At 38.3% G+C, this 16388-nt stretch overlaps 1 protein-coding gene across 1 annotated transcript; it reads right to left on the reverse strand.

Annotated features, from left to right (window-relative positions):
- Positions 1 to 2342: 2342 nt before the first annotated feature.
- On the reverse strand, positions 2343 to 16388 carry gpr55a (G protein-coupled receptor 55a). Its single transcript, NM_001039991.2, has 2 exons — positions 16147 to 16388; positions 2343 to 3781 (listed from the first exon to the last, which is right to left on the reverse strand). Exons 1-2 carry the CDS (start codon positions 16164 to 16166, stop codon positions 2773 to 2775), a joined length of 1029 nt encoding a protein of 342 aa, NP_001035080.2. The 5' UTR covers positions 16167 to 16388; the 3' UTR covers positions 2343 to 2772.

Below are 16388 nucleotides of genomic sequence, written 5' to 3' on the forward strand. Positions count from 1 at the left end.
TAAACGTGATATTTAATTAGTCTTGTCTCTATCTAACGTCTCTTTTGTCTTTTGAATCTGATAGGTAACATGTCACAGCGTCAGTACACTGCTACAATCTTTCACTTTCACACTTGTACTTAGGGAAGTTTATGTATAAACAAATTTCGAGAGGATCACGTGCTTATGATTGCTAGCGGCTGGATCCGCATTATCCAATTCACTACGCTCCAATCAGATGATTCCTAAACTACTATAAATACCCTGGGTTTCATTCCACTGCTATCTTCGTTTTGAAGAGTCCCCCCTTCCTCCCTTACTCCTCCTTCTTAGACGGGTGACACGGTGGCCCAGTGCGTAGCACTGTCGCCTCACAGCAAGAATGTCACTGGTTTCTGGCTTTACCAAACTAGCAGACATTTCTGTGTGGAGTTTCCACTTCTCCCCGTGCTCACGTGGGTTTCCCCCGGGTTCCCTGGTTTCCTCCCACCGCCTAAAAACATGCAAATAAGTCAATTGAACAATCCAAATTGGCACCATAGACACGCTTCTAGTACATAATTATTTTCAAGAGCAATCACTTGCTACAGCAGGGGAGTTCTCGAGATCTACCTGAGCTCAAACTCCCCTCCCGCCTTGCAACGGGAGGGAGCTCATGCCAAACAAGCTTTAAAATCAATCATCAGCCAAGTGTGAACACTTGAACTATAATAATAAGAGATTTACGAATAGATGAACATACTGTGTGCAGGTTGCTATTAATAATCAGGTATATGCAAATAGATATGAACAACATAAGTAAAGCTTTATTTATATAGCACCTTTAACAGAAACTCCCGGGACAGCATGCCAAACAAGCTTTTATAATTAATCATCAGCTAAGTGTGAACTCTTGAAGTAATTTTAGCGAAAACCTCAGATACTGTTGGTTGATTCCTGTTGATTGTGCACCTTTTTTACCAACCAAGTTTGTCGACGCCATTATAACGACACAGATTACTCTGCCTATTCATGCAGAAAAAGTGATTGACAGGTGGTCATTTGTGTGTGACTTATTTTTATTTATTTTAATCTGGTTATGGGTAAATCAAAGACCATGCGGGTCAGGTACAGTTGAAATGATAGGCTACAAATAACCAATTCATTATGAATTAAGCAATTATTTATAAATAATGAATTCACCGCCGCCTATGATGATGATGCCATTGTCCATCGCAATGTTTCACTTTAGACATCGTACAATGCCAAATTGGTCAACATCACCCAACCCTAATATAGATCAATAAGTACAACCAGTATCTGCACATATCTTCATCTTTTCCCTGAGTGTTTGTGTAGATCCTTACATAAAACCAGGGCTGCGTCCGAAACCGCAAACTTCCATACTATATAGTACGCTAAAATCAGTATGCGAGCCGAGTAGTATGTCCGAATTCATAGAATTCGAAAATCAGTATGCGAGAAGTACCCGGATGACTTACTACTTCCGGCGAGATTCTGAAGTGCGCATCCCATGCATGCTGCGCTATCCCATGATGCCCCGCGAGCGAATTCATGAATGGAAGTAAAGCGACGCAACTGACGCAGGTAGGTCACGTGACCATGACAAAATGGCGGATGTAGTACGTCCGAATTCCATTCATACTTTTCACATTCATACTGTATAGAATGTACTTTTCTAATGGCCGAGTAGTACGTTTAAATTCAAAAGCAGTACCTACTAAGTAGTAGGCGGTTTCGGACGCAGCCCGGTATCCACACATACAGCGAGGAAAATAAATATTAAATGCGTCTCTATTTTTCTCAGAAAATATATTTCTAAAAGTGCCGGTGACTTGAAATTTTCCTGGGATGTTGGTAACAACCAAAGAAATCCATATATGCAATGAAAACAAAACTAATTAGGTTACGAATTAAATTATGTGTAATAAAATGAAAAAACGCAGGGAAAAAGTATTGAACACACAAAAAAAGGAAGGTCCAGAATCTCAGTGAAAGCCCAGACAGCAGCTGAAATCTCTCAGTAGTTCTTCAGCAACCCTCTGCCCTTCGTCAGTGTAAATGAATATCAGCTGCTTCAGTCCTACATCTACATTAGCAGCATAATGAAGATAAAACCAGGGTGGACATTTCAGCAAGACAATGATCCAAAACACAGCCAAAAAAACTCTTAAATGCTTTCAGAGAAAGAAAATCAAGCCGTAGAATGGCCGAGCCAATCACCTGACCTGAATCCAATAGAAAATAAAGATCACATTTAACAGACGAGACCCACAGAACCATCAAGATTTTTGCACTCTGTTGAAATCTTTATATAAAGTAATAAATACACTTCAGTAGTTATTGTTATAACACATAACTCATTTTTCACATTCTTTGTTTTGTTTTATTTTTATGTTTGTATTTTTTTTTTTTTTTTTTTACCAAAATCTGGTTCAATTCCATGTCTACAGCTCCTTTAGTAATATTATTCCCAGGAAAAAACATGACGTGTTCAATACTTATTCCCCCTGCTGTATCTTCCATCCTTTCCCCAAGTGTTTATGTAGAAGCTAATTTAAAACCAGTATCCACACCTATCTCCATCTTTTCCCTGAGTGTTTGTGTAGATCCTTAAGTAAAACCAGTATCTACACATATCTCCATCTTTTCCCTGAGTGTTTGTGTAGATCATTAAGTAAAACCAGTATCTACACATATCTCCATTTTTTCCCTGAGTGTTTGTGTAGACCCTTAAGTAAAACCAGTATCTACACATATCTCCATCTTTTCCCTGAGTGTTTGTGTAGATTCTTAAGTAAAACCAGTATCCACACATATCTCCATCTTTTCACTGCTTACAGAAGAGCCGTTATGGTTTTCTCCAAATGTAAGACTCCTTGATCCACCCCGTATGCGTGTCTCTCTGACGTGTATCGCCATTCTCCTCTCTTTCTGCGCAGACTCCAGGTTCTCTTTAAGGATGAAATAGTAGCACGCTCCATCTGCCAAGATGTTCACATTGCTAAAGCATATGCTGACATGAACAAAGTAACGCAGGTGACTGATGATGTCTTCGTTCCAGTTGTTCGTCTTGGCATGGAAGTATATGAGAGCCGCTATGTGATAAGGAATGAAGCATGCCAGAAAGACCCCCAGGTTGCTGAGCACGATTTTCAAGCTCTTGTTACTGCGCAGTTTGGGATCTCCAGGGTTTCGTGCTCTCATACTGTGTAAAATCTGCACAACTCGCACCGAGCAGAACACCATCACTATCGTGCTGCTGCAAAACACCGTCTCCATTGAAACCACGATCCAACTCTTTGACCAGGTTTTATTGGAGAACTGCTGGAAACAGTAAACTTTGTCGGTTTTATTGACAGGTTCATCGTGAAGTTTGTAGATGGGAGTGCTGCATGCAAATACTAATATCCACAGAATTAGGCATATGATCACCGACTTGCGTGGAGAGCGCAATCGCAAGGCAATGAATGGAAACTGTAGAGCGATATAGCGATCGACAGCAATGCACACGCTCAATAATATGCTGCCGTAGATGTTGACGTAGAGCAGGCTCTCCAGCAGGGAGCAGAAGGTTCGGCCGAGTGTCCATACCTTCTTGTATGCGTGTATTTTGAAGGGCAAGGACAGCATCAGCAGGCTGTCGTTGATGATCAGGTTGATGAGGTAAACGGTGGACTCGCTCCAGCGTCGAACGCGAAACAGCAGCTGCCACAGAGAGCCCAGGATCAAAGGGATGCCAAAGACCAGGATGGGCACGTACACACACCTCTGGAACCAGCAAACCCATTCACAGTCTGTCCTGGAAAGAGAGAGAGAAACAGAAAGACGGTTGAAGTAGATTAGAATAAATTCAACTTATTAACTTTATTTCACTGTAGGTATAAGTTATATGTGCAATTATAGAGAACAATGGGTAATATTTACAGATGGATGTACTATGAACTTAATATACAAGTCGTATTAGGTAAAGTTTATTTATAAACTAATTTAGAGAGAATCGTGTCCTTATGATTGCTTGCAGCCGGCCTCGCATTATTTAATTTATGATACACCAATCAGACGATTCCAAAGCCACTATAAATACCCTAAGTTCCATATGACAGCCATCTTCATTTTGAAGAATCCCCCCTTCCACACCTACTCCTCCTCCTTTCTAGATGGGTGGCACAGTGGCCCAGTGGTTAGTACTGTTGCCTCACAGCAAGAAAATCACTGGTTCTAGTCATTCCTAAGACGTTTCTGTGCAGAGTTTACACGTTCTCCCCAAGCTCACGTGGGTTTCCCCCAGGTTCCCCGGTTTCCTCCCACCATCCAAAAACAAGCAACTTAAGTTAATTTACTAATACAAATTGGCATCATAGACATGCTCCTAGTAAGTAGTTATCTCTTAAGAGCAATCACTATCTGTTCATTAACTACTACAGCAGGGGAGTTCTCGAGATCTACCTGAGCTAAAACTCCCCCCACGCCTTGCAAACGGGAGGGAGCTCATGCCAAACAAGCTTTAAAATCAATTATCAGCCAAGTGTGAACACTTGTACTATAACAATAAGAGATTTACAAATAGATGAACATACTGTGTGCAGGTTGCTATTAATAATCAGGTATATGCAAATAGATATGAACAACATAAGTAAAGGTTTATTTATATAGCACCTATAGCACCTTTCACAGACATTGGGCTCTATTTTAACAATCTACTGTAGGTGCAAAATCTTAAAGTGCATGGTGCAAAAGCATTAAGAATCCTCTTTTGTGATTATAAGAAATGAATAAAACCCTCTGTGCCCCGGTGCAAGGTCTAACAGGGGTGTGCTTATTCTCTTAACGAGTTATGGGTGTCTTTTGAGCATAACATGCATTAAACCAATGAGACCAGAGTCTCATCTCTCATTCCCTTTAAGAGTCAGTTGCGTCGCACCATGGCGCATTTGCTATTTACATAGTGGACTTTGTAAGTGGACAAACTAAACACTTAAACAAACCATCTGCAGCACAAGGATAAAGAATGAGCCTCCTCCATTCGGCCTCTTTATGCCTTTATTTTACTCCTTTACTTTCATGGAAAAGGAAACGGTGTTGTACGCACTTCACTAAAGACATCCATCAGCCTACATATTTAATTTTGTTTGTTATGTGCAAATATTTGTTTCAAAAATATTCTTAAATTCAGTTTCCAGGAAACTAATAAATGAACAATAATAATGAAGTGTGGTCAAAAACGTTATATCCAAACACACTATTCTGCCCCATATGGTCCAAAACTCGACAGGTGGACAAATCTAAACTAGTTTTTATTAAAACAAATATAAATATGCACATATTAAATAATACTACTAATAATAACATTAAACAAATCTAAATTGTCATGAATAAACTCAAAAAAGCCCCTAGGATGAGGCATGGAGGCAATGTTTTTTTATATTATATAGAAAATAATAACTTTTGTAACATTTAAATCCTTCAATTTTTTTCATATGTAAAGATATTTGTGTATTGCCGTGCATCCTGTTTGTATTAAGCATTGTGTAAGCATTTGAACCCACATAGGCATAACAGCTTTTAGATGGTCAATAGTGCGGTCTGTTTCAGTTCTTCAAAATAGCAAAGCGCCAACAATGCGCTTGACACACCTCTATTTTAGACCAGCATGCCAATGAGACCACAAAGTGGTGCAAATGGATTTGCTATTTAAACAACCTGGTGCAAAACATGAAAATTAGGGTTGCGCTGGTCGGAAAATAGCAACAAACACATCTTGCACCTTATTCCACCGGGTGTATGATGAATAAAAGAAAACTGGAAAACAGGTGAAAGAAAAAATCTATAAAAGAAAACATATTGAATCAAGTTAATAATTCAAGAACAGAAACACCTGTATGAAACCAGCTCATCATATTGTTAATAAAAGCTTGCCCAAAAATAATGTCTTTCAATGTTTGTTTTTTTTTAAAGTTCAACTGATCCCAGAGATCTCGGTGCTAGAGGGAGAGCGTTTCAGAGCCTTGGGGCTACAACACAGAAAGCATGGTCATCTTTAGTCTTAAGATGTGTTCTCAGAGACTGGCCACAGAAGTGACCATGTAAAAGATCTTGATGATAAAGGGGGAACTGACCATGCAGAGCTCTATATGTAATGACCAGAATCTTAAAATGTACTCAACAGGAAGGCAATGAAGAGTCTTGAAGAGCACTGCAGTTTGAAGATGACAAACGCCCCAAAACTTGCTATGAACAGAAATTTAAAAATAGATATATTCATATCATACATTTACAAATGGGTTTGTATAGTGTAGTGCATTGAATATGTGCTATCTTAAATAGTGCAATGGTAATTGGGAGTAGTCTACTGGTTTGAAGTACCAGTCTACAGTCTTGTTCAAAATGCTTCAGCTTGTTCTTGTAATGAGGAAGAAAAAGAGTGAGCACAACACCCTTATTGAAGCATATTTACATTGGCTTCTAGTTACACTTATTATCGATTTACAGGGTTTGATCGATTACAAGGCATGATCTTACTCCGGTTTACATCTCAGACTTGTCCATTATTTGTCCATTAAAAAAACTATAGGAGAATCATCTGACAGACTATTAGCCATGGAATTTCCTACTTAAACTTGTTAGGTTATCCTGTTCATTGCTCTGTGGAAGAGCATTTTCACCACTGAATAAGTAAAACAAAATATTATAAAAGGTTTTTGTGACTTTTTACCTCAGAGTTTTGACTTTCTTTTCATCAAAATAGCAAGTTTATATCAGGCAATTGTGACTTTTTCTCAGAACTGTATCATGTGCTTTAGACTTTTGAATTGCTACTTTCTCAAAATCATGGTATATAAGATATCAGATTTCTGGCGTTAAAACCTAACTATGACTTTTTTATCTGAGAAATAAGTTTACAACTGCAATTTTGACTTTAGAACTGATAATAGCCACTGTATATTTTAGAATTTTGACTTTATAACTCATAATTGTGACTTTATATCTAAAACTTCTTACATTATTTCATTATTTCTCTTAGCTGAGTCTCATTCATTAATTTACCTTCAGCTTAGCCCCTTAATTATCAGACGTCACCACAGCGGAATTAACTGCCAACCTATCCAGTTAATTCCATGTTTTATGCACCCGATGCCCATCCAGCCGCAACCCAGTAGTGGGAAACACCCACACACTCTCACATTCACACATAGACTCATACTCTATGGCCAATTTAGTTCATCCAATTAGCACGTCTTTGGACTGTAATGTAATGTAATGTGTATTTATATAGCGCATTTATTGTGTATGGCCACACACCCAAAGCGCTTCACAAGCATGAGGGGGGAGGTCTCTCCACACCACCACCAGTGTGTAGCATCCACTTGGATGATGCGACGGCAGCCACAGGACAACGGCGCCAGTGCACTCACCAAACACCAGCTATTGGTGGAGTGGAGAGACAGTGATAGAGCCAATTCGGTGGAGGGGGATGATTGAGAGACCATGATCGTAAGGGCCGATAGAGGGACTTTGGCCAGGACACCGGGGTTACACCCCTGCTCTTTCACAAGAAGTGCTATGGGATTTTTAATGACCACAGAGAGTCAGGACCTCGGTTTAACATCTTATCTGAAAGACGGCGCCCACTGACAGTGTAGTGTCCCCTTCACTTTTACTGGGGCATTAGGACTCACATAGACCACAGGTTGAGCGCCCCCTGCTGGCCTCGCTAACACCACTTCCAACAGCAACCTAGTGTTCCCTAGTGGTCTTCCATCCAGGTACTGACCAGGCTCTGTCCTGCTTAGCTTCAGTGAGTAACCGGTCTTGGGCTGCAGGGTGATATGGCTGTGGCATACTGTATCTGTGCGGGAACACTGGAAGAACATGCAAACTTCACACAGAAATGCCGCCTGGACCAGCTGGGAACAAGCAACCTTCTTGCTGTGAGGCAACAGTGCTAACCACTGAGCCGCGGTGGCACCCTGAGTTTACATGATGCAATTGTGACTGTTTCTCAGAGCTGCAAGTGTTTCTTGCACAATTTTGAGAAAAAAAGGTCGGAATTGAGAGTTTGCCTTCTGCAATTCTGAGAATGAAATTGTCATTATTTTTCATTCAGTGGCAGAAACAGGCATTTATACTTTTTCTTTTTTGGATATTTTAATATTTCTGAGTTAAATGATGGTTTATTGATTTAATCTATTTGTTTCTATGACTGTCAGCTTTTTATTATATAACTGTGAAGCACCCTCGTCAGCAGTAATATTCTTTTAAATGTGATGTAATAATAACTAATATACATTTATATAGCGCTTTTCTTGACACTCAAAGCACTTTACACAATGGGGGAATCTCCTTATCCACTGCCTGTCTCTGGGACTCTGCCACCAAAACAAGAATTTACAAGTCCAGAGTGGCAGAACCCTGACACTGCCAGTGTACAGCATCCACCTGGATGACCATATTGAGCCTTACTAACACCACTTCCAGCAGCAACCTTTCCCTGCTTTCCCATGTGGTCTCCCATCCAGATTCGTCAGATTTTAAAAATGTTTTTCACTATGTAAAATGGTCCTGTGAAAAACTTGTCATTAAATGGTTCTTTTTTGAAGTAAAAAAGCATTTATTCAACGGCAACATTGTTAAAAATAAATATAAATAAATACCTTTTTTTGATTCTTTCTGGCATCTTTAATTTTAAAAGCGTATAGACTATTTTAAGGGATGTAAACAATTACATTGTTCCTAATGTATATCCTGCTTTACATTGTACATTTCCATAGCTTCTAAGAATCATAAAAAGTCCACATATTAATAAAAAATGTTATGATCGCTATTTTAATGTTTAGATATGATTGAATTGCCTCTTGTTTCAGTTATTAAAATAGCTTGACGACAAGCAGGAAATGATCATGGGCAAATGGCATTACCATATTGAAGTGGTCTATAGGTGACTGTCACAAACGTTTCACCAAAAACCTTAACTTACTGCAGGATTGATGATTTTGACAATTTCACTGCTTATAAAATGTCATAACATGAAACAGGCTTTATTAAATAAATTAAATACAAACTATGCTCCACCTTTCTGCTTTTGTGCAGACAGTGCAAACAATGTGCCTGACTTCTACTGTTATTTTCCAGGAACAAAGTCAGAAATACAGGTTTGATGTGGGTCAACATTCAGTATAGGGCTGCATGATTCATCTGAAAAAAGGTAAAAGAATTTTTAAAACTAAATCTTGATCTGATTTGACTGCTGAACTGCTCCGTTATTGGGGATAAGGGAACAAATTTGCGCAGACATAATAATTTTGATACACTTTTATTTATTAGATTAGGGACGTGCACATCAATGCTGGAGCACTGATACAGTATATTAATACTCTAAAGCTTTTAATTCGGTATCAATATTTTTTTTATCGATATTATTATTTATCGAGTATCGATATTTTAATTTCTGCATAACTAAATTTTTTAGCGCTGTGTACAGGATGATCAGTGACGCTTTGTATACAAGATCTTGGCACGGTGATACAAGATCAGAATGGCACGGTGGCAGAGTGATTTTGACCTTAAAAAGGATTTTTTAAAAACTTAAAACTGCTTTTATTCTAGCCGAAACAAAACAAAAAAGACTTTCTCCAGAAGCAAAAATATTATCAGACATACTGTGAGAATTTCCTTGCTCTGTTAAACATCATTTGGGAATTATTATTAATTTATTTTTTTTTACATATAATTAATTATCTTTTTTTAATTAAAATTATTTTGAAAGATCACATTAACATTTAAAATAATAAGTGGTATCGTATTGGTATCGTAAAAGTTTTAACGGTATCGTATCACATTCAAAAAATGTGGTATTGCCCATCCCTATTATTACACCCTTGACTTGACTAAATATGAGAAAATACAATGTTTTATATACAATTTAAACATATAATTTATATTTCTAGTTATTTATTGGGGCCCCCTAAATTTCCCTAAGCACCCGCTTATCTCGCTTATTGGTTAAACCCGCCCCTGTTGAAGACATTGTACTAAACTAAACCCCCACAAATGAGACACTCATTTGCAAGACTGCGAAGTATCACATTACACCTGTTCACACTGTGGACAATATGCTGCTTCCTGCTGTTCACTCTTGTTGCAAACCATAGGTGCAAACATTTGTACTATAAATATAACTTACAAAGGTGTTGCAATCTATTTGCTGTTTAAAATTAAAGTCATCATTGTCATCATATTCCCCTTATACAAACATGGCAAAACCTGATCTAAAGCCAACATCTTCTGCCTAAACATGCAGCAGCAGACATTATGAATTAATTATGGACTCACATGGCATCCATTATAAGTCCACATCAGATATTATTGTAACAGCTGTTATGAACAGAAATGATCAGGCAATGGTGTTTCATATTTCATGCTGCAATAACTGTAGGCATGTCATATATTTAGACTTGTTATAGAAATCAACACAGGAAACAAGAAATGTAAAAATATCAGCGCGGCTTACGTAATGTAGCACACATGAGGTTTTATCCTGAAGCAACTATTTGTATCGGAGATTAAATGATTTGAGATACATCAAGGCAATTTACCTAATTTTCTCTTTTGCCCAGACTCGTTTCCTGGATTGTTTAAGAATTGTGAGTGCTCTGAATCAGGCTCAGGCACGGTTCACTTGGCCGGCCCTGGCCTGGTTGGTCTGGAGTGCAGTTCACTTGCAGGGCTTTGGCATGGTATGCTTATAATGTAAGTGCAAAGCGAGCCTGAGCCCAAAACTGAAGACGAGACGTAACTTTTACGGCATTGTTTCATATGTATTTATTAATCATTCTTACTGTTTAATGTAAAACTGTCATAGATTATTAAAGACGCAAACCCCTCACTGCATGACAGCTGCACCTTCAGCAAACCTCCTAATTCCTGCAGCACCAGGACTTTATTGTTGTTTATGACTGTCAAAAGTTGCTGATCTGTTCGGCTAAATATTTGACTGTGAGTCACTGCATCCCAAACAACTAAAGCGATATAACTTGAGAAATCTTCTCTGTGGAGAGCACTTACTGAACAGCGCATCATCGATGATGTAAGCATGCCTAGGCCTGAATGTAATGTGAGTGTAGGCCATCGGGGGAGAGGAGAGGGGGGACAAGCGTGCTTTGGCCCGGTTCAAGGCAACTGTACATAGTGTGAGTACACACTAAGCCGAATTTGAATGAATGAACAAAGTTTTGGAATCGCTTGAGGAAATGAAGGTGAGTAAATTTTCATTTTTGGATGAGAATAAAACAGAACAAAGAAACTCATAAAGGTTTGTAATCATCTGAGGGTGAGTTAATTTTCATTTTCGGGTGAACTATCCCTTTAAACAATATATGTTTTAATTTAAGCTTCTTCAGCAGATTATCAATGTTTATTTATTGAAATTGTTGACGCGGTGGCACAGTAGGTAGTGCTGTAGAGATGGGTTGCAGCTGGAAGGGCATCCACTGCGTGAAAAACATATGCTGGATAAGTTGATGTGTCATTCCGGTGTGGCGACCCCAGATTAATAAAGGGACTAAGCCGAAAAGAAAATGAATGTATGAATTTATTGAAATTGTACTATTTATTTACTCCTAAATAATTATGATACATTTTCGAAAGAAGTCTGCACTAAAAAATAGTTTTTGCTGCTTGTTTAAACTACTTTTAAAATGAATTGAAAACACAATTCTTAAGTTTAATGGGGGTCGGGGGTGGGGGGTGGGGGGGCAACTTAATTATGTTATGTTGGGACATCATAAAGAAATTGTGTGGGACCCCAACATTTGTTTTACAGTGTAATGTTGAAATAACCAAATCTGTTGTTTTGGAATGAGTATGACTAAAAGTCACATAATATATGTCCTTTTTTACATTCAATACCAGTTTCAAACATAACAATGAATGCATTATCAAATGAAACACATTCTGAGGGTGACACAATGGATGGCTCAGTATGTAGCATGATCGCCTCACACAGAGAAGGTTGCTGGTTCGAGCCCCAGCTGCATCGGTTGGCATTTCTGTGTGGAGTTTGTATGTTCTCCCCGTGTTGGCGTGGGTTTCCTCCGAGTGCTCTGGTTTCCCCCACAGTTCAAAGACATGCAGTACAGGTGAACTGAATAAACTAAATCGGCCATAGTGTATTTGTGAATGAATGAAACACATTCTGTAAATTTAGTAGGGCTTCATTTATAGATGGTGCTGCAGTACAGATGATTGTGCCATCTGCATACAGCTCTCAACTTCAAGGCCTAAACTCTTAATAAAAATGGAAATTAAGAAGGGAGCTAAAATAGCTCTTTGAGGAACCCCTAACAGAAAAGGGAACAGTAGTTTTCTAAACATACACATTGGGTGTGTTAAAGTAGTTTCCATACTATTTTAGATAAGCTTATGACACAAAACATTCATTTTTCTTCAGCTAAGTCTCTGATTTATCAGAGGTTGCCACAGCGGAGTGAACCGGCAACTATTCCAGCATATGCTTTACATAGCAGATGTCCTTAACCAGTATTTGGGAAACAACCATACACACTCATTCTCGTACACTACAGACAATTGTGTTTATTCAGTTCACTAACACCCAATGTTTTGAACTGTAGGGGAAACCCACGCCCACACAGGGAGAACATGCAAACTCCACATAGAAATGCCAACTGGCCCAGCCGGGATTTGAACCAGCAAACTTTTTGCTGTGAGGTAAAAGTGCTACCCACTAGGCCATTGTTTTAAATACAAATATGAATCATATGTTTTGCTAATGTCTCGCTCTTATGTATGATGTTATTTTTAATTAGTAGACTATGGTTATGGTGCTCTATCCTGCCCTAAAACACACCATCATAGTACTAATTTACTCTTGTTAGAGGTAAATAGCGCCAGTATATTGACCAACCTCTCAAAAAGCTCTTTTCACACTATGTTTACGTAGATTTATAGTAAAGAGTTTGAGGTTTGTCAAGCGTCCTGCAGCACATCCTGGCAGGTATTTCCTTTCTTGTGTGGTGAGGTGCCTACGCTTTTTAAAAAGGGTATCGAATTGAATTCTGTTATCTGTGTGTGTGTGGGTGTGTATGTGTGTTGCCTGTGCCAGATTGTTTTCGATAAAACACATGGTGGTTACATTTTCAAAGTTTTGAGCTTCCCTTGTTGCTCCCGAATAATCAAATTATAATCTATGAATTTTTGATTATGTGTCTGGATTTTTATATCTGCAATCCTGTAGTTAAAAAAAAAGTTTAACAAGCGATGTGAATTATGAATTAAGCTGCGAACACAGAGTTGTAGGGACGAGACTCTTATCCTCTGTCTCATCTAAAAACAAACATAGTAAGAAGATACATGCAAATAGCCAGCTACCGAGACTAACCACATCCGGGTGTCATTGTTTAAAGAATAAAGAAATACATAAAGGTGATTAATTGGTTGAACTTATCCTTCCATTTGGATAAAAGGAGTCTGAACGTATTAATAAATAATTATTTAAAAAAAACTGTAAGTTTAATAAGAAACCAAAATAGTTGTGAAATTATCTTTTTATTCTTAAAGTGGTAGTTCAGCCAAAAATGTTATCATTTGCTCATCCTCCACTTGTCCCAAACCTGTTTGAGTTTCTTCTGTTGAAAACAAAGGAAGATATAATGAAGATATGATGAAGAACGTTGGAAAGAAAACAGCCATTAACTTCCAAAGTGTTTTTTATACTACTATGGATGTCAAAAATCCAGCTTAAACCAGCCTAGGCTGGCTTTAGAGGGCTTTTGGCCATTCCAGGCTGGTTTACAGCCATTTCTAGCCAGGTCTTAGCTGGTCAGGCTGTTAAGTGACCAGCTAAAACCATCTTGACCACCCTAGCCAGGCTGGAAGCCCAGCCAAAACCAGCATTGGTGTAAAGTAACAAATTACAAATACTCAAACTACTGTAATTGAGTAGTTTTTCTCAGGAATTGTAATTTAGTTTTAAAGATGTGCACTTTTACTTTCCCTTGACTACATTTTTTTGTGCAGTTTTGTTTTTTTACTCCACTACTTTCCTTCAAACTGCAGTTTCTATGTGGATTAGAAAAATCAGTGCTGTGATTCCTGTCCAATCAAACCCCACAAAGGTAAATTACATCATAATAGACCTCAAGACAATTTATAACTGCAGCAAACTGTTTAGAGGCATTAAAAGTGTCCAAAAGAAGATTATAATCTTTACACGCAATGACCCAAAGACTTTTTAGATGTGTGTCACTGATGAGAAGATGATGGATGTTTACTGTATGATGACCGAAATGGCCTTAAACACCCAGCAGGCATAAGAGGTCAACATGACGTCAGATTGACGTTGTACCCCAAAGTCTTGGGGATGTTGCATTTTGTTTGGAAATGAAAATCGGGTTGACGTCAGAATCCAACGTTGTGTGGATGTTACCACTATGACGTCTTAGACATTAAATTTTGGTTGACATATCTGGGGTCGCCACAATGGAATGAACCACCAACTTATCCAGCACGTTTTTACGCAGCGGATGCCCTTCCAGCCGCATCCCATCTCTGGGAAACATCCACACACACTCATTCACACTCATCCACTACGGACAATTTAGCCTACCTAATTCACCTGTACCGCATGTTTTTGGATTGTGGGGGAAACCGGAGCACCTGGAGGAAACCCACGTGAACACAGGGAGAACATGCAAACTCCACACAGAAACGCCAACTGTGAGGCGACAGCACTACCTGCACTACTGCGTCACCCATCTAAATCATACCAAATATTACACACATCCACAAAAAACATGTAAATGCATCAGCTTTTTACAACGTAATACTCACTACTCACTGTTCTTGAGTGCTTTTGAAAGGACTACTTTTTACTCATACTTTGAGTAAAATTTACAACTAATACTTTTACTCTACTTGCACTACATTTTTAGGTAAGTAATGATACTTTTACTTGAGAATGATTTTTCAGTACTCTTTCCGCCACTGAAAACCAGCTATGTCAGGCTGGTCAAGCTGTTTTTAGGTGGTCATTTTCCAGCCTGACCAAGTAAGACCAGACTGGGAATGTCTGGAAACCCGCCTGGAAATGGCCAAATCCCCTCTAAAACCAGGCTGGTCGACCAGCCAATCAGCTTAATCTAGTTTAAGCATCCGCTGCGTATAAACTTGCTGGATAAATTGGCGGTTCATTCCGCTGTGGCGACCCCAGATTAATAAAGGGACTAAGCCGACAAAAAAATGAATGAATGAATGAATGAATGAATAGTGTATTTTTTAGAACTCAACAAATATCTTTATGGACAGTATACATGAATTAAATTGAGATTAAAGTTTGTATTTATTTATTTATTTCATATATATGGCTTTTGTGTTTTATAAAATATGAGTTGATAAAAATATTGGACGTAAGTAGATAGATAGCATTTTGATTGAATGTAGTGGGCCGCTCTGGCCCAAAATGCCTTGGCTGATTTTTTGCCCCAGTCCAGCCCTGGTTCACTTGAAGAAAGAAATTCCTACATTTCTATTAATTATTTTATTTCCTATTAATTCATTCATTCATTTATTTATTTGATTATTATTTGATGTAGCCTAAATGTATGTTACAGACCGGTCAAATTCATCTGCAGACTCATTTCTAATGATACATTTCTAAAGGGCTATTTCTTCCGTCGAAAACGGTTTTATCAAATATAGTAAGCTCAAAAACCCAAAAGTAGGTTATCTCCTTTTTTGATGAATTCAAATCAAACAGCAATCATTGGAAATTCTCAGATGCAAAGGCGGCAAATGGAAATGTGGTCTCTCCCTGGGTTATTTTAGTCATTTTTTCTTTGTTTTGATTCTCACTTTTAGTCACACTAGCTTATTTTATACGCTAACCATTTGAAACTGTATCGCAAATGCATAAAGTAAACTTTAAACTTAAAATAAAGACCAAAGGTTCACACATTTTTTGTGACACGTTAGATGCAAATAGCTTAATATTATCTAGATAATCTAAATTCTGACAGAATTCGTTGGAAGTAACCTAAATAAACAATAAGACTATTTTGGCAGGCCATATCTTATCAACCAAAAACTAAACGGAACTGTGGTTACCATGGTAAACTGTTAAAACGAACAAGCTAGAGATGAGCGTTAACTTACGATGAGTTGGAGGAGTTCATTCCCACAGTCAGTAAAGTGTTGTCTTTTTCATCTGTGTCTTCTGTTATCCAGACTTCAAGGCAGAGTTTCTTCAAGGCAGATCCTCACGTTGATTTGTAAAAGAAAAAAGTATTGAGACATAGCGTGCCGAGGCGGTTCTGTTTAAGTTTCCGCTACATGCTGTTGAACCGTGTTCAGACAGAGACTGGCGTGTTTTTTGTGAAGAGAGAAACTACTGTTAT

This window comes from Danio rerio, chromosome 15 (genome assembly GCF_049306965.1).
Source record: "Danio rerio strain Tuebingen ecotype United States chromosome 15, GRCz12tu, whole genome shotgun sequence".
NCBI classification, from domain to species: domain Eukaryota; kingdom Metazoa; phylum Chordata; class Actinopteri; order Cypriniformes; family Danionidae; genus Danio; species Danio rerio.